Raw genomic sequence first — 19,991 nt, forward strand, 5'->3', positions numbered from 1 at the left:
AGAGAGAGAGAGAGAGAGAGAGAGAGAGAGAGAGAGAGAGAGAGAGGAGTCGATCTTAGGCTACGTTAGGTTGGGTTAGCGCAGGGCGCGACCACCGGCTCTCATGCCACCCAAGACTCTCCGCGGTCGGGTCGCCCTGTGTAGAACCTGAATCTCGAGGGTTCTCAACCGGCTCTCTCTCTCTCCTCACGAGACGGATCGCGCGGGACGTCTATAAAGGTACCCTCACTCATTCTTGACCGTCGATCGTGCTCGCAAAAAATTGCGGAATGTCCGTCTCGTGTTTATGCCGCGCATGCGAAGCGTTTATAATAAGAGCGGACAAGTCTATCATTTGTAAGACTCACTTTCGGTATAAAGCCGTCTTTAGACTCTTTAGTGGAACTTACAAGTTACGAAGTCGATCTATTTTCCCTCTCTACCTAAATGTCTCGAGACATGTTGACATGTACGTCTTTGTAGCAACTCCTTCACTTAATTGAGGATTAGTTGTCCTCGTTACGAAATTGCCGTTAAGAAAATATTGGATGTTCAAGACGAAGTAGTCGAGGTTCTGCTAAATTTCGCAAACTCTGCCATCTTACTCTTGACATGAAATATCTTCCCTCGTAATATATTTTTGTCCGGCGAAGCATCGTCATTCAAATTCGCCGAAATCCTTTTACGGACAGTTTAACATACTTTACGTAACACGTTACGCCACGTGCCCATTTTTGGCCAACCTTCACCAATCGTCATTAATTAACGTTCCTCGTCGTTGCATTTTTTCGAAGCAAGCCCAAGAGTGTCGAGAATGGATGTAAAAATCGCCGGCTCGTCCAATTTCCATATAAAGTATCCGCATAAATAAGCCTGGCCATTATTAGAAATTCCTACGAGCTTAATAATCGCTGTAGAATATCTAGTAGTCTAGATATTTTACAGTATTTCCTAGAAAAATAATAGAGTAGAATGAAACTGCCGTTTTATTGCACGATGACTTGCACATAAATTGCAATCTATCAGAAATTGCAAATTAAAAAACTAATGAACAAAAATTAAATAATATAGTCAATTCCGATTGATTTTGTAATATTCAATTTGGTCGACAAATTTTTCACGTCTAGCGGTTTGAAATTTTTAAATGTGGTATCTCGTGGATCAAGTCAAAGTTTCGTGCGAGATTCGTTCCGGCCGTTTCGAAGGAGTGGGGCGTGGCGAGAAGAGAGATGCGACCGGTGCAGTCAGCCGACGCGACGGTGAGAATGGACCGGCCGGCGTGTGAGAGTGGAGATCGATCCGCGCTATTCATAAAGTCGGAGAGCTCGGATTTCGGTGGCGATGTGAGAAGAAGAGAAAGAAAGAGAGAGAGAGAGAGAAAGCTCTCGATGCAACCGGGCGACGTAGCATCTTTTCCTGCCGCTGTTGCTGCTAGTTCAATTTGTTGTTTAGATTCCCTCTCCCGAAGTGCTGTCAAGGCCAGAACTGGCCAACCGTGGCCTCGAAGGTCGCCGCCGCGCGGCGGTGAGAGGCGCTTAGAGAGGAACCTAATCGCGGGAGAGGAGCGCGATTATAATGGGTGAAACTTCCAGTTCCTGCGATACCTCGTGGTACCGCGTCCAGCAGGATTCTCGTCGATCAACTCCCTGCTAATCGACCGGTATTGCTGGTCTCGCCCCCAGAAAAAAATCTGAATATATTTCTGATTAATTAGACAAAATGTTGTGCATATATCAAGTAGTATCTTGAATAAATTAAGTACACGTGCAAAACTTTATAGATAAAATATATAAAATGTGTATATCTATTAATACTCTTTGTATCTTTTATATTTAATATATATATACCGCATTCCAGCGGCATGTCTATTTTTACCTTTTATAGCTTTCTCTCATAACTTTTACACCTTATAAAATTTTCTAGATTAGTTTACGTTTTCGCGCGCGCGCGTATGTCTCTGTGTGTGTGTGTGTGTGTATGGTCATCTAATGTCGGAGCGATCAAGGTTTTTAGCGCGACTTTCACGCTCTTAGCCCTGAACTGGAGAACATTTAGGAATAATTTGTAGCGAATTGCGAGAATTCTCGGGGTCGTCGGCGAAACGATTACTGCGTACACCGCGTGACTGAACAGATTAGACGTGGAGAGACGTGACAAACGTACACGGCCGTCACACGTTGGCCTTATGACGCCGCTGAGGATTTAGACTTTCTTAGAGAGTCCTCCTTTTATGTTCTTCTGGAAACTGGCCGGCACGGCAAGGGGAACCAACCGACCGATCGAATTGTCACCCACAATTCGATCTAATTCGTAGAGACAGGAAAAAAGTCCTTCCGAGGACTTCTGCTTTCCTTCCTGTATTCGAATAGCGTCGTGTGTCCGTCGGGACGATCCGCAGCTAGAAAGTAAACGGACAGCACAGAAAGGTATCTTCGTGGAGAGGGATTCGTACGCGCCGCGATACCGAAGAGAACAATGTCGTCGGTGTCGTGCAATGTCGGCCAACGGATGACTTTGACAATCGACGATGATTGGCGTCTCGACTAAAGCTTTCCTTTTACCTTCAACGGATTTTCTAACACCGGGAAATTGGTTTGGTGCATCAAAATGGTAGATGCACCTGCACGCTCGACTCTTCGTCTATCAGCTGTCGTCCGGGGCCCGTTAGACCTACATCTGTCTCTCTATCTTTGAAATCCTTTTTTACGTAACAGCATTAAACGATGATCGTTTGCAATTTCATTGATTAATAATACCAATTTGTTAAAATGATCGGTTAAAACGATTATAGCGATCGTTGTATGCTGTGTAGAAGTAATAATTAATTATTAACTCCGTTATTACAATTTTACTTCATGTGTTATCGACTGTTATTATCCTTTTTTAATTGGTTATAATCTATTATCAATATAAATGCATAATCGCGGAAAATAGACGTGGCTTTATACATCAGGCATTAGCCGACTAAAGCGGAGAAGGTATTGTTCCGTAATCGGCATCATGGAAAAGTAGAATCACGTAGCGATATAGGATTAACGGACGGAACGAATACATATTTCTGTACATGGCTGATGGAAGGTTACACATGGATATTCACACAGGGGCCACCGCTACTCTCTCGTCAATTCTCCTCTCTCTCTCTCTCTTTCTTTTGCTAGTCATCTCACCATTCTCACCCTCTTATATGGTAGAAACACACGCGGTGCACTTTCGCGCGGTTCTACTCTCGGCGAGCGAGGCGAGCTAAAAACATCAAATTTACGCGATACGAAAGCGTCTGCGCACGGATCTGTGAAAACTACCGCGCCGCGTTACTTTTACTTATAAATTTACATCGTCGGACGGTTCTTGGTAAATAATAACCGCGCTCCAAGATGATATACACGAAAACGGGGGCGTCTCCGCACGAATGGCCGCGACGCGGACGGAATCGCCGGACGTCGAGCGCTAAATAGAGTGTACATTAAATGTTAAACAGAGGAAAGTAACGCGCGTTCCTGCTCGCGAGGAGTATATGTCCTTATCTCGCGCGTATATCCGATGACGATGGGCGCAAGAGATAAGACAGCTAATCGCCGTTCGTTTCACCGTAGGAAGTTGTGCCGTATCTAAGCGCGGCTGCCTTCGAATTAGACGGCCGACTTTCGTTTCTAGAGAATAAGCGGCGTGCAAAATCGACACTCGATGGTGAGGCGTGATGTAATTATTATCACGCGACGATAAAACTATGTAAAAAGATTGCTCATTAGTGTGAATTTTTTGAAGCGATCAATTTCCCGATTAAACACAGATTTATAGTTCCGTGATTTAATTTCCACTTAAATATAATTTACATTTATATTTTGCGATGTAATTTAAATTAACGATGTATAATAATTCTGGCCTTTAAGCAAAATACTTTTCCACTTGTTCGTAACGCAATTATAATTTTGCTAAAATCCATCCATATATAATTTTTAATTAAAATTAACTTTCAAGAGAAAACAAATTTAAGAATATCAAGATTCGTATTCGAGAATCGTTCGATCTCGCACTGCCGCGTGAAATTTTTCACCCTAGGAATGAGCCCAGAGATCGTCGTCCCCCGGAGTCACAGCACGAAAGCCATGAATTACCCCGTATAACGCCGGAGATCAAGCGGACCGACCTCCGCGAGAGGAAACGGCCGTCGCTATCGCTCTCGGGGAACGGTATCAATCCCGCGCGGGTATCGCGCGTGGAATCGATCATTCACGTTTCGCGGCGGGCACGGCACACGGCAGGTCAAACGTGCCGATCGATCGTGCCCGTAGACGATCGTATAGCGCGCGTAGGACGACGCGCGGACTTCGTTTCGTTATCGCGCACGGTTTCGCCCTTGCTCGCGCGTTCCGCCGCGCTACGGTCTGTAATCAACGCGGCGCAACGACGTCGTGATTTAAATCGAGATCCAAATCGAATTATCGTTGAAAGAGGAGGAACCCGATACCGCATCGGCGTGAGTTATATACCATCCGGGCGAATGGTGGAATTCGATCAAGCAGGGTGGTCCGTACGCGATTAAATTCTTTCAACCTATCGTCTCTTCGAGTACCGTTCGCGTAATGTGATGGCTGGGAGAGAGATCGTTGCCAGATTTTCCGCGGGAAATTGCGTAATATCGTTAAATGCGATACTGTCACCTTGAGCTTATCCGCTAATTTATCGTAACTTATCTATATCTCGGCATACCTGTAGCGTTTTGCGCACGTGGCGTAATTGCTTAATGAGAAACGTATGTTTTTATTATTTCCGTGTTCTATAAAAATTCGGATACAAAAATAATTTAAATACGATGTTTAAGTTGATTCATAGCTACTGACCATTGAATCGATTATGAAATAGCTGATAAAAAGACAATTAACTAATTTAAGAACACATTAAGGTGTTCGCCACAACAGATTAGCAAATATTAGGTCAACCGAAGCAGGATTTCCCGATCGCAATTTCCGGCCACGTAATCGACGAAAAATAGCATTCGAGCAAAGCGCTTTCGCACGTGATACCGTCGTGGATTCGTAATAACGGTAACTCGACCGTTCTCTTCTTGAGATATTAGTTCGACGTCGCGTTCGACTCGAGCTGAGGAAAGGTCTTCTTTTCGGAACAAATCATCAGAACGGTGGCAAAAAGCGACCGGCCTTTCTCTCTCTCTCTCTCTCTTTGTTGATGGATCCGATGCTTGATTCTGAATAGAGCCGACCATTCAATTATGTACAGCCGCCGTTTAACACGTTCGTTCAAAGAAACGGTAACGAGCTCCTCCACTTGGCTTTCTTGTCGCGCCGTAAGCGCCGTTTCCAGCGCGGCGCTACGACGATTTTTCTGCGTCGTTGCCCGACTTTTTGTCGCAATGTCGCATCTTTGTCAAAGAACTATGAAAGATAATAGATAGGCCGCTTTCAGGCTACTGTCATTTTACATTTGCATCGAAAACGCCCTCGTAGGAATGATATTTTTTTCTTCCACTAGATGCGATTAGAGCTTTTAATTTGTGGAATAATTATATTTTATAAAAATATATTTTATTTGTATATTTTTTATTACGTTAAAAAAGAAAAAAATTATTACAAGCGATTGGCTAGTTACCAGGGTCTATTTGCCTGTCCGATACTCCATTAATTTAATTAATAATCTCTACGACGAATAAAAACGATGCGGCTTTGAATGGGCCATTATCCTGCCACCGCTTGCGCAATCGCTCGCACGCATCGACGACTATCCGAACACCCTGTACACGGCAGAGGCGGGTCCAGAGTCCGCGGGACAAAGAGAGAGAGAGGAAACCGCCTTGGCTAAAGCCGAGAAAAATTCCTCTAGGAAAGAGAAGTTCCTCTTTGAAGATACTGCCGCCTTCTGCGCGCACGTATACGTGTGCACGGATAGTTAGATGGGTGGAGGAGGAAGAGGAGGAGGACCGCGTCTCGCCTTTGGGCATCGATCTCGCGAGAAGAGGAACCGTAGCTCTTCCCTCTCTTCGTATCTCTCCTCCCTCGTATCCTCGCGAGCATTATCCTACGATCGACCACATCCGAACCCTCCAGCGAAAATCCGTCGTGGAATCGCACGCGCATACGTTCCGTACATCTTCCTCCGGAATTCCCTTTCGGACTGGCGAGTGGCCGGAGTGGCGTTGCTCGCCGGCGCGGCGCGGCGGAGTCTCCGGCCGAAGATGAGCGCCGAAGATTGTCGGCGGCGGTAACCGCGGATTCTATGAGTGCTATTGTTTGGAAAGTCATCGCGATGCGAGCGGTGCGAGACTGCGATACTACACATTTCGTTACCACATAATAACAAACTTGTTTACATAAAAAAATATTTACAAGTAGAAATTCGAATTTTGTATTAGGGGGAAAGTTAATTTTATATACCTCTTTAAAAGAAGATGAGGAGGGCGTCCAAGTTAGAATGGAAATTAAAATGCAGGATCGGACATTATTGAAAGAGAATTATTTCCCGGCGTGAAACGTAATTTCCGGCAAAGTGCGTACAAGCATCGCGCGTGTAAATCGCACGAGTGGAAACCTTTAACTGTCGGCTCGGGCGAACGCCTCGAGGAAACGTCAGTTCCACTCGGACGACCATAGTCGCCTTTAAGTTATATAGGAACGGAGTCTTCCTAGCGCCTACAGCTGTCTTCGGCAGTAAGAGGGCTAAACGTCGTCGACGACTTATCAACCGTTAAAATATTTTCATTGATATATCGATCCCTGGGAGCGTACGGGACGGGATATCTCGTAAATTTCCAATTCAATAACGCCTATACGCGCAAAGCCGTTTACAGTTTAATCTCTACTTTCTACTATTTAATCTGCAAAAATTATCTACAAAATCGTCCATAATTTAACTTTATATACATATATATATATGACTCTCAATTACTATTTAATTATATTCTAATTAAATCTACTCTCTATTCTCCATATAAATTATTTTGATTTTTTTTTCATGGAGACACTTATTAACCGGCGGCTCGCATCCGGTCGGCTAATCACGATCGACAATTACGTACGACCATTTTTCACGTTGATCCGCGCGTCAAACGGAATACGTCTTCCCTGTTAGTCTGTCTTACTCAGCTTCTCACACACACGACATATTATCCTATGATCGACCACACCCGAAGCCTAGAGCGGTGTAATATCCATGCGCGCGTATCCTCCTTCGGAATCCCCCGTCTTTCAAGCCGGTTGCATCGTCTTCCCCGGGCCCTCTGTACTTCCGGGAACATCTGCATTTTTTTTCCCCGGCCGTAAGTGCATCATCCACACGCGCACGGACGGATGAATTTTTCCGGTGGATTTTACGATCGTTCTCCTCGCGGCGCGATTTACGATCGTCTCTTACCTCATCCCTTCCTTCCTTCCTTCGATGCCCAGTCAGAGGCAATAATTACGAGTGCGCGTTAAATTAAACAATCTTTCGAAAGGAGCGCTCCATTCGATTTATCGCCGTAGAATCGCTTAAGCCGTCATTATCGCCGATGAATTAATCGTTCAGTCGTTTACGGGGAAATAATCGTTCGCCCATTATATTCCCACTATTCCCGCGAAGTAGCTAATCGCTGTCATCGCGTCTTGATAAATCGGCTACACGGTTTTAATGATTCATAATGCCCAATTCCGGCAGCACTTCAAATGAGTGAGTAATGATCCGGATCTCGAGGCATGTCTAAATCCGACAATTTTTTTTTCATAAGCATGACCAAGATATTTGAAATCATCCTGACGAGCACTTTCGGCAAGAGAGTATCTAGATTACGAGGGGGATATATCTTTCTACTTGAATGAAGCTCTATTTGACCTTTCGCGTCGCTCGTCCGTCGCTCGGATTCGTCCTTCACGAATCGTGAATGCGAGCCGTAACGAGCCAGATTAGCTGACTCGAATCGTGGAAATCTGTGGGATTCACGTCGGGCGACCCGGGGACGCTAATCATGATCAGTATCACGGCGATGAGCAGCCGTCCTTAAAGAGGGTCCTAGGCTTTTCACCCCTCTTTCGCTTTTCGCCTCGTTCTCCCAAGGGTTTCTCCCTCGTGTTTCCGAGCAAGACGTTTTCGCGAGATTTATATGAAAGCACCGTATACGCCCCGAAGCCTTGGGCGAAATCGTAGAGCGAGTAGGATTAACGTTATAAGGAGGCGGAGGGCCGGAATTTTGCATTTATTTAGAATAGCGTGGAAGGAAAGCATCGCTTCTCTCAGATAAACGAGCAAAATAATCCTTTTTAACCGGTATGTTCGAACGGTGATATATTTATAAATTACATGCTCGTCCTTGTGCTCGAGAAGCGTAGAAATAACCCCCGTTGGCTCTCCTAATCCATATATATAACGAGTAATCACCGCGAGGTAAAAAACGAGCATCGTTTCTGCGTGTTCACGATGACGTTACGCTAGACTAACGGCCGTGTAAACTGGCGTGGCGTTACATCACGCGAACAGATCGGAGTATCGAATTACAAAGACAATGTCACGATCGTAACGACATTTAGCCAGTGGCACGGTAAAAATGGCAGGAAAGGCGACTCGCGGTCGGACGTTACGATCGCGCTTCGTCGCGGTCGTAATTATCTCGAGCGCTTAAAAACAGGCGCTCTCCGACGACGGTTCTTACGTTGCTCGGCGGAAACAAGAGCTCTCGGTGAGAGAGGAAGAAGGGAAGCGAGGGAGAAAGAAAGAGAGAAAAGAAAAGGAAGAGTGATTTTAACCGAGAAACTCGCGTGTTCCGCGTTTATTTGCCGGACTCCTTGCCGGCCGCGTCGCGCTTAGAGAGTGAAGAGACTTAACGGAACGTGGAAAATTAATGGAATGGAACTTTTTTTTCGCGGCATAGCCGCACGGTGACCCGGGATACAATGCGCGCGCGCGATTAATCACGCTCGTTTATCGTTGATTGACGACGCGGCGACGATGTAACACGAATTTACGCACGCGCGCGCGCGCGCGCATGCAACACTTGATCGATCGGCGCTCGATTGAACAAATAGCGCTTAATTTTCCGCACGCGGATACACCGCTGCGAAATTTATCGCCAAGCATTTAGCATTCGCGCCTCGCGAGACTTATCGCGCTCGTAAGATCGAGCGTTCTGCCGACCGATGATAAAACACGATAATCTTGGGTGCACAATTATACGTCGCGGAATTACCGCTAATTAATTAATTTATGGTATCGGATAGTGCGCGCGCGCGCGCGAAGGGTTTTACCAGTGCCTATACGTATGGTGGTGCACTCGCGGCACTTACTCGTTCGTTACGATAAAATTAAGAGCTAATATCGGCATGATAGTCGATATTGAGCGCCGATCGCTCGTAAGATACTCGCGTCGATTAGACGCGCGGCTATCTAATAAAGTAATTTATTCACGTCGATTAAACGAGTTTCGCACGGGAGAACAAAACCCGTAAATGTGCACAAGCGGGCGATAAATGCTTGCGTTTACGACAAGAAATGTATACGCGGCACTGACCGCGTGTAAACTGATTTCGCGTCGCGGATACATTTCCGAGATTAATACGTCGTTAAAACCGACGATATCGGCTCGGATATCGCGAATTTACTCAATGGGGTTTCTTCACTTAATTCGTAAGTGGAATAATAAATGAGAAAACGTGTGTTACACTTTAAGCATTATGGAGATAAAAAAATGTATACAAGTTCGTGGTATCGACTCACCGAGATCGGCGTTATCAACGGCTGTGGTTATCGCCAGACCGTCACGGATCCGCTCCAGAAAATCTGTTAGGCAGAGAGAATAAACGTTTTGATAAATCGGACGTGGCGCTGTAACGGCACGCACGTACGTGCGGCCGATCGAGTCGCGTTTCCTTCAAAGACACCGGGTGGTGCTCCACGGCAGAAATCGAATAAAGCTCGGGGCGCACGAGCGCGCAAAAGCGGTTCGTGCCGCGCGATCCCGCAGGAGTTTTCAATAAGCACGGCGACGTCGGCGACTTGCTCCAATAAATCCCGCGCGCCGAGAACAATCCGCGATAAATCATTTTCTAACGGCAGCAACAGTGTTTGCGCTATAACGGTAATTGGTCTAGTCGCCGCCGCCCCGGTATCACGAGTCTCTGGGAGCAGCGCGAGATATTAATGATCGCGCCGGGCCGGCGCGTATAACAAAGACACGCGTTGCTCGTTTTACAACGCTCGTCGAATGACGGATCGATTTCCTCTTACGACTTTCCTTTCCAAAAACGACCACAAAATCGACATTGCGCGCGCATGTTCTCCGTGAAAAGGAAACGGCGCGATCCTCTAATTCGATTTTCCGCAAAATTAACGATGTTCCTCTTCCGGACGTGAGGTGAAAAGCATGTCTTCGGAAAAAAAATGAAAGTTTATTGATAATTAAATGGGATCATCGAAACTGCAAGTGAGATGAAACAGTTTTAAGATACTTAATAATAAATTAGCAATCTCTTTTTCAGATATATTTCTTTCTATTCGCGCGTCATTGGAACGATGACATTTGTTTAATCGTCTAAGGACTTTCGATATTTCCGATGGCTATTTTCTATACGATCAATATATTGCAAGTGCACACAAACACATACAGAGTTTTGCGGCCGTGGTTAAATTGTTTTCCTCCTACGACCGCGCACTTTCCTCTCCTCGAGCGACCGCGGAAAAATAGACTTTCGACTCGATCTGTCGCTGCCCGATCGGCCTGACGGCAAATAACGAGAATAATGGCCGCGTACGCATGTATCCCGGTATTGACACTTCTCTGTGTCGGTGAGTGTGTGCCCGCGTGAGTGGGCTTGCACAGCACATAACGCTCTCGTACAACCTCGAGGTCGATGGAAAGTGAAAACGAGTGACTTCTGTATGGATTGTCATAATGTACCGTACGTGCATACGTTAATACTAAAAGGGGCTGTTTATTATACATTGTCGATCTTTATCGGTCGAATAATACACGCCAATGATGTAGGATTTCCTCTATATGAAGGAGAGCGATCGATTTCCCTCTCGTAACGACATAAGCTTACAACCGAGTTACCTAATTTGAATTCAATCTCTTTCATCTCTTCCAGTTCCTCTTTTGATTTCTTTGGATTATAATTTAGTCGAATAGTTTATTTTCGAAATCGGATTGATTTATGGGCACAATAATGAATTTCCGAGAAATCTCCGCGCGTGATATACTGCGTGACAATAAGTGTGCGTGCGACGTACGAATGGCTGATAATGATCCACGTGCCAACAATTAACCATGCACCGCCAGGTCGTCATTAGTTTCCCTTATAAGTAGGAAGAGAAGCGTTGGGAACGATAACGCGTAATTACGTACGTGTGCGCTTCTGCCATTAATAATACACGCGAGTACACGTCCTTGCGCGCGATCCTTGTAATTCTTCTAAAGATCTCTCGCATTGATTTATCTCCGTAAAAGTCGTCCTCACAAAAACATACACTTTCTTCGTCGCTGAATATCTCTTATTAAACGTAGCGATGGTTAACGATCGTTACGATTCGACCGTTCTTATATGGCAAGCGTTCCTCACCGTGTCGAATTTCCGGTAGCCTCGCAACGTGATTTTACGTCTTGGGGGTATCAATCTATCGGAAATGACCGCTGCCTCTTCGAGACGATTTGGTGGAAAGTGCCTGCGCGACATGATACTTTCGGACAAATTATTGCTCGAAATTACGGCTTCATTCCAACACTCGCTTTCTCCTATGTTTAAATTAATTAACAGACTCTCTCATTTCGACATACATATATCATGCGCACGGCAACTGAATCAAATTAACTATCGAGCTATTATTAAACAAATATCGACTGTTATTAATTATTTTTCAAACATGTATCGTCTTTTACATCTGTATTTAAGTAAAATCTTCGCGGTGGGTCTGTATGTTCATTTAGCACACCGGTGCTCACTTTTTCAGCAACGCATCGGCGCGCCTAATTTCGCGCTTGATGTAATATATGTGCAATGGCGTGATCCAAACGCATTAAAACGACAGGAAAGCACGAAACTCGCGTATGTACCACTTGGAGACCACCGTTCGCGTGAAAGTTTCGCGGATCGATGTTTCGCAATTACGGTACAGGCTATTCAACGAATTAACCACCGTCTTATCTATTACAACGGAGCGTTAACTGCTGTTCTGAATTACGTTACGATACGAATTATATGTATTGCCGTGTCGGTTCGTTTACACAGTGTTTATACGCGCGCGAATAACGCGTGCTCGCGCGTACGTAAAATTGCGTGTGCATACACGCGAATCCTGTAACTCGAGACGAGTGAGAGATCGCACAAATGTATATATACGTGCTTAAAGAATTTTAATATCACGGAGACCGCTACGTCGCATTGACTTCTTTTTAAAATAATTATACCCGAATAAGAGAAGCTATTCATACGATGTATTGAGAAAATAGCGTTTTCTCGATATCTGCCGTAAGTGGAACACCACGCACACCAGGTTCGAAAGCAGTAACTTTTATTTTCACGGCGTTTTCATGGTGATGCGTTCGCGCTGCATTCTACGGCGGCGAATCCTATTAACGGGTTGTTATTATCGCGATCCCGTCGGCGCGACCATTTATTCGCCCGGGGATTCTTTAACCGCGGAAAATTACGCCATCGCCATTTATCGCCCCGCCAAGGACTCCGGCCGTCCTTACGTCCGGTGTAATTTACCCCGCCAGGTTGAACCACCTTCGTCGCGGACCGGTGCAGTCACACTCGAGTGCGGTTGACATCCTTTACTCGAGCAGCCGTATCCCTTGCCTCAGCTCTTGCTCGCGTTTCTTGATTTACGCGCGTTGCTCATTAGCACGTTGTGAAACCTGATATTTCCCGCCTCGCGGAGGATCGCGCGCGAGATGCAGCATATCATTACCATTCGATCGAACGAACGTTATTTATTAACCAGCAAGGCCGTTTGAAAGCCTCTGTTATAGAGAATAATTTATTTAGAGCTGGAAATATGTTCTAAATTGCGTTGGCATTTCCGGAGATAGGATATTCCAAAACTATCGCGTTTCAGTTTCAAGAGCATAAAACATATACGAGTATTTCCCGTAGAATCGAACCCGGAAGCTAAATATAATTATGTTAGTAATTATTCGGCTTACCGAACACCATACAATTTTATCTCGGGAAAATACTTTTCTCGTATAAAAATAAAAAAAGATAAACATCTGCCTTAAAAATATTGTTAATTACTTGTTATTAATTAAACATCAAGTATCTCTCGCGGAAACCTGTTTATCTTCTCTCGTATATTCCCGGAAGATCGGAGGGAACGTATGGAACATAATAGATATGCTTTAAAACTTTCTAGTAGCGCACGTGCCGGCGATCTGGGATAATACCGACGATTCCAGCGACTCGGATATCAGAAATCGCTATCCCACGTGCTCCTTGTTCCGGACTGCGTGCTTCCCTGGGAGAAACGATTTTCGCGAGACGCGGTAGCCCGCGAGCCGTTGAGAATCGTTTGACTTCGCCGCGACGATATCAATGTTCTCCGGAGTCGATCGAAACTGGCTTGGTCGACACTCGCTCGTCGACGAGGCCTTTCTCCCCTGCTCGTCGTTACTTCAATAATGCTCACGTGCGGTGCATTATCCACGCGCTTGCAATTGACATCCTTTAAGCCACGCCGCGCCGTCCGCGACATCACCCATGTACTCGCGCTTTACCGTTGCTTGTCATTTACGAGAGAGGAACCTTGGGATACCGTGGTAGCCCTCGCTGACCCCCTGTCAATACCACCGAAGCACACGTGAGAGCCTATCTTGGCGCGCGCGGACGTAAGCAAAGACCGCGGGTATATTCGCCTGGATATCACTCGCGATTTTTCACGACGCGTATATAGCGCGTGCGTTCTCCACTCCGCTTTTTCCACGTCGCCGCGCGACGTCCCGGAGGTGGAGGCGTGAGAACCGGGTTTCCGGGATACGCCGCTGGGTATCTTGGAATACACTCTCAACGCTTGACCTCCTCAGTAGGTATCATATAATATGTGTATGCCACGAGGAAGCTGGAACATCTGTTTCCCTCTCTTTCTCTATAGTTTGATTTGTAAGGATCAAATTAACAATATATTACGTGTCTAATTTGAATACTTACGCTGAAATTATTATTGTTACATAGAAAGGACGGTTTTGCTGTATCTAAAAATTTAATTAGATACAGATCTGAAAATAATTTTTTTAAACCATCAAAATAATTATGTAGAACATTCAAACTGATCGCTGAAATGTCAAAATTTTTTACAGCGTTATCATCATACTTCAGCGACCTACTATAATTATTTTGATCGTGCAACATAATTATTTTCAAATCTGTATCTAGTTAAATTTTTAAATACTTCAGCAAAACCGTTCTTTCCGTGTAATAATATTTCTGTTTTATAGTTTGAAACTGTTATTCGACATGTCGTATTACACTTAAATAAGTTATTGCTATTAACGCGCCTTATTATTATTTATCTCGCCTACTTTATGTCTCGTGTATCACGATCGGCTCAAATCGTGTTACAAAACAGATGCACGCGTTCGTACGGATGTGCGTATACCAATGGTCGCTCGGTATGCAATAATCCAGTGCATATAATGCGCTAATGCGACAGGTCTGCCGATAGAACTCCCAGCGTAACGCTAATTAAGCCCGGAGTTCGGAGGATACAATTATGTGATTCTTAAATGGAAACTTGGCGTGGTGTGGTAATTTCGCGTCTTGAGTTTCTTGATATATCCTATTACGTCGAGCTATGTCGGTCGCGCAAGGCGAGAGTCACGCAACTTTTTTTTCTCCGAATCACCGAAAGGCACGTCGGTATAGCGATGATGAATCTCCTCTTTCGCTAGGTAATTCATTCGTATTCAAGATAATTCACTCCCGTTTTCTCCCACAATAATTGCTCCCGTACTTGGAAATATTAATATTGATACTCTTTGTCGTAATTAAAAAGAAACTCCTAGACATTAATGGTCTATACTCTACGTGGTTTCCACAACGTCAAGCGGAGGTGACAGCCGGTCGGAGCTTTCTATTTATGTTCTCATCGACAGACTGACGTAAGAATTCATCATACTTTGGGACTACCAGCGATAGCCGATGTAGTCATTGATAACCGGCTCGTTTCTCGTTTAAGATCTCAATGGCCATCTCCGGCGAGATCAACGACGGCGTGGACGTAGATTTGTCTTTATTTGGACTTCCATTAGGCCGAGACGTTATTTGATCGTTCCCGTTACACGTTTTACGAGAATGGTCTCCGCGCGCGAGAAGTACTTTCTAGACACTCGACTCCGCGGCTCCGGACTCCGGCGGCTGGTCTTCGCCGCCGAGAAGGTCGACGATACATCAAAGGATACGCAGAACGAGCGCGCGCATACGGTGTCACGCGAAGAATGAATTTGCTCATTGGATATGAAAGTTTGTTTTCTTAACAACCCCCTACGGCCTGGTGCGTTATTCATCGACAAGTATCGTACGAAGGGGAAAAAAGGAGTGTAAAAAAATTTTGGAGAAAGACGGCGCGGTGAGATTTATCGAAGAGATTTTGCGCTTCGACAAATTGTCGGACAAGTTGTCTAGCAGGAAATTAATGACGCGGCTATTTCAGTAGGCGCAGGATAATAAAGCGGCGCGGAACTCGTTTCGGTGTATATGTAAGGCGCTTTAAAAAAATATATATATAAGGCGATGTCTATTTAGAGAGGGCTATGAATATAGCATTCCAGGCTAGGAAAAGTGACGATAAAACGAGGCGAGCTCGGAATGCATTATCTTCAACAACACTTTTAACGTATTTGATGCGCAGTTATCGTTCGATTTAACCGAACGTGTAATCCTACTTGTAACTTATGGAGTTACGGGGCGCGTAATTAAGTTACGGTATCCGTCGTTTCGCATGGCGATTTGTATGTTTCTCTCCGTAAACGTGTTAATCTCGCGGGAAATTACCTTGTCTTTACGAGCGATCGAATGGGGGATCGACCGCGAGGAGAATAGCCGCGTTAACGCGGATCGCATTCTTCCTATTTCCGACGAGACGTCGTCGCCGCCTTGCCCGTTCTTGTCGGTCGGCGCGGCGGACCGATCGACGGCCGTGATTACTATAATTACGATTATAATAGACGAGATCGGGGGAATCCAGGTCGCTCGTGACTCGCGCGCTATGAGGAATCAAAGAGAGACATTCTGCTTTCCAGCGGTAGAAGCTCCGGCGGGAAAAGCGCGGACAGGAAAATTAAACGAGCGAGCGCTAATTAATGTCGTCAGTGCCGCGTGCGTCGGTCCCACGCGATCCGATTGGCGATCCGCGGTTCAGGTTCAGGGATGCAACGGCGTGCATCGGCACGGCGCGACGACGTGGCGCGATGCGGATGCGGGCGCGGGTGCGTCGTGGTGCAGTCACAATTGGCGAGACATTAATGAGAGCCCGTCGCGATCCGACGACGCGCGCGGCGAATGAGTCATACGGCAGGAAGTCCTTTTTCCGCGATACGGCACGGTCGAACACCTTCCGCCCGACGAACTGGTACAAGGTGAAATCGTGTGCTTCGATTCGCGGCACGAAGGAGGTCTGATGGCTCGCGAGAAGGATTCCTTCTTCCCTCTCTCTCTCTCTCTCCCTCTCTCGAATTCCGTTTCGTTTTGGAAAAATTTCTTTTGCATCGGAACTGATCGTCTACCTTCTCCAGATAGGCAGATAGGATAAACTATTTGCCAACGTACGTTGCGAAAATTGCCCCATTGTATCGGTGAGAATGAGATACTCCGAGATACGATGGATAAAAGTGCGCCAGACAACCGCGCGCTCAAAGAGCGGATGGCACGACAGACAGCGCGAACGAACAACAACGCGAGAAAGATTAGACGCTATTAAATCTTATTCTCCTTCCTATCTGAGCGAATCTTTTTTTTTTCTTTTCTCGATATATATCCCCGCGGGATATCATCAGTGCGTCGCGATCGCGTGAGAGAGGTCGCCATTTCACAGGGGATTATTCAATGTCGTCTATTACCAGCATACAGAAGACCGTGTACCACTAACTACCCAATTATCTTCCGATTAAAAAATAATGCGATAGTTGCGGTACACCGGCGTGTCCCGTACGCTCGTCACGCATCATAAAGTATCTTATCTACGTTATCAGACATCTATCGATGTCAGGAGGTGAACTTTAGCTACCATTAACCATGCGGGACTTTCCAATAAAACGATTCGATGTTCATCGCTATCGGAAAACAGATAAATGGGACGTAAGACAATATCAGTAAACTAAACCTCGAGATGCCTGCTGCATCTTTCCGCATTGTATAATTTAATTAAATCTAATTTCAATTTAATCTCATCAACGTGATATAATTCTATACACATTTTTTATTATTTTTTCTAAAAAAAGAAGAATATGTATAGTTTTAGAAAATTGATTTGCTCGTTGTTTTTCAACACTTTAAATAACTTGACTCGTAAAGCAAGGCTCATCTGCCACAATCTCTACTGCTTCCATATCCGGATGTACTGCGGCACATTTGGCCGCTCGGAGCTGTCTGGCAATTAAGGTCAGATCGAATTCACGTACACGGACCGCCGAATCGATGAAGCTATCTTGCGTCTCTGGCTCGGCTCCAGAGAAAGAGCTGCGACAATGCGCAGCGCAGGGCGACCATCCCTTTTTCTTATTACCCGACGTTTCGCCTCTCACGAGCGATGGTGGATTTTCATGAGTAAGGGTGTTCCACCCTTCAGCTATGGGCGGCTAGGCTAAATCAATTAGATACCCCGAGGTGGGAAGTGTTGATACAATATAGAAATACGTGACGTTGCCTTCTGGCCTTTAGAAGATGAAAGACGATGACGTTAACAGGATTTCTCAACTGTCCTTACGTATTACCTAATATGAGTTTTTAGAAAAATATAGCCTGCATTTTATCTTTTTCTGAAATAAAATATGAGTCAATAATACAACAATGTACACAATGCCATGTATTAATGATACAAGATGTAATTAATTATAAAAGAAAATAATTTTTTGCATTGAATGAAAGCCCATACTATATAGTGAATTTTTGATTAGACACGTAATTCGCGTTTGGCCAAATTTGGATCGAGCGTAAATCTACGATGGGTCGAGAACCACTGATCCTAGATTTTCCGCGTGTATCCTGCGAGCGGGGTTCGCCTGCAACGCACGCTCAATAAAAAGCAGCTGTATGCGTCACGGACACACGCGTGTGTAAAGGAGGTTTCGCGCAGAGAGTCTCTCACGTCGTCTGTAACTTTCGTGAACTCGTATAATAGTGCGATGAACTCGCCGCCGCTTTATCTCTCTCCATGGTACGACGATAAGAATAATTGGACGTAAGACAGCACGGCAGATGAGAGACGGAGGTCTCCGTTGCGTAAAATTGCAGGTCATTCGCAGTCCTCCGCGCTATCAACCGTGTCTATACAGTTTTCGGTTATGTAACTACGGTATAAAATCGTCCGGGCGCCTTTTTTTTATGTAACTCTGTTCTATGGAACGAATGGAACTGCAGACGCCTCTCGTTTTAACTTTTTATACTTTTTGATTAATCTAATAATCAGTTTCTCACCTCCTTCATTACGTTCGTATTCATCAGTTCTGTTCTGAGACAGAATTAATTAGGAATATATTATTTATTATAATATATATTATTTAAGCAGATCAATTTTGATCTAATGTATCGATCGATTAATCCTGACGGTCTACTCCAGATCAAAATGCTGAATATATATTTTTCTTGTTACAGATTTCGTAATGCCACCGCCCTATCATCAACATCGTTAGGTGGTGGACCCTCGCAATGTCCTCGATCTTAGGAGACGGAACGGGCCCTGGAGGTCCCGGGCCCTCCCGATGCCTCTTGCTCCTGCAGAGGTCCCTGGCGATTCAATTGATCCGAGGTTCGCCTCCTCACGTCGCAAACGCCGGCCAACGGGAAAGTCCAAAGGAACATCCAGCCGACGAGATGTGGATGTACGACAAGGGCTACAATCTATTTCAGGTGAGTTATCTTCGCGTTATCTTCGTTTCCGTTGATTTTCGGTTGCGTAAACGTCATTGGTATCTTTTTGTCGCGTCACGTACCCGCGGCGAGTTTTTGATAATACGTGATGCCTTTAGTCTCTCGACAAACAGCATTGCCCGTCTTTTCTGTTCATGGGTCTTTTTGCTCGTCGGCGCCGGAAAAGTTCAACGGAAGCGAGAATGTTGGAGCGCCGTTGCGATGAGAGGCACCTCTCCGACTCTCCATGCTCTCCGCTTTGTTCCTTCTTCTCGTCGACCCGCGGCGCGCGCGGGTCCTTTACGGTAAAGCGAACGTTGATTGCCCGCACCGTTACGCCACAATGAGACAATGTGAATTACGAGCAATTTCGCAAAAGTCGGCATAATCGAGGAGCGGCAGGATAAACGGCGGAAGCTCGTTCTCGCGGCCGGCGTGTTGCGCCGACGTCGTCCGGCCCTCTTCGATAATAAATTTCGCGTTTTACGTCCAGAATTCCTTCCACGGATGAAATAAACGGCGGCGAAACGAGAGACGCGCCGCCGGGCGACGGCGGCAGCGGCGGCGGCGCCGTGCGCGTCGTAATGCAGCTCGTCTCGAATTTATCGCCACCAATGCGTAACACGTAACCACTGAATATTCAACAGCGGTCTACTGTCTGGTCAGGAAAATCGTATTAAAGCTCGTGCCGATATGGCCGATCACGTGAGGGAAGCGCGTAATAACATCGGTAATAAGCGATGTTATGAATTACTCATCACGGGAGATAAAAATAAAAAAATTAGTAATTAATAGATAAGTAATGAAGTAAAATAAGAAGTTGAAGTGAATAATAAATAATAAATGTGTAAGTAATAATTGCGTGTGTTACAAATTGTTTAATAGATAGAGATATAATCCGGTCGGAAAAATTAATACATTTCTTCACATATTTTTAGGCATAGTCACAAAAATTGGGCAAAGGTTATTGGTGAC

The 19,991-nt window shown here is 45.3% G+C and overlaps 1 protein-coding gene across 2 annotated transcripts in view; it reads left to right on the forward strand.

The window, feature by feature from the left end:
* The window catches only part of LOC112455612 (storkhead-box protein 2), a 76,708-nt gene that overhangs the window by 17,059 nt on the left and 39,658 nt on the right, over window positions 1-19,991 (forward strand). For both annotated transcript variants that reach the window (XM_025017634.1, XM_025017635.1), the window contains exon 2: window positions 18,762-19,016. In XM_025017634.1, the coding sequence (XP_024873402.1) occupies window positions 18,816-19,016 (201 nt within the window). In that variant the 5' untranslated portion in view covers window positions 18,762-18,815. The remainder of the gene's footprint in view (window positions 1-18,761; window positions 19,017-19,991) is intronic.

The sequence above is a fragment of the Temnothorax curvispinosus genome, unplaced genomic scaffold (assembly GCF_003070985.1).
Source record: "Temnothorax curvispinosus isolate PA1 unplaced genomic scaffold, ASM307098v1 QBEX01006268.1, whole genome shotgun sequence".
In the NCBI taxonomy this organism is placed as follows: domain Eukaryota; kingdom Metazoa; phylum Arthropoda; class Insecta; order Hymenoptera; family Formicidae; genus Temnothorax; species Temnothorax curvispinosus.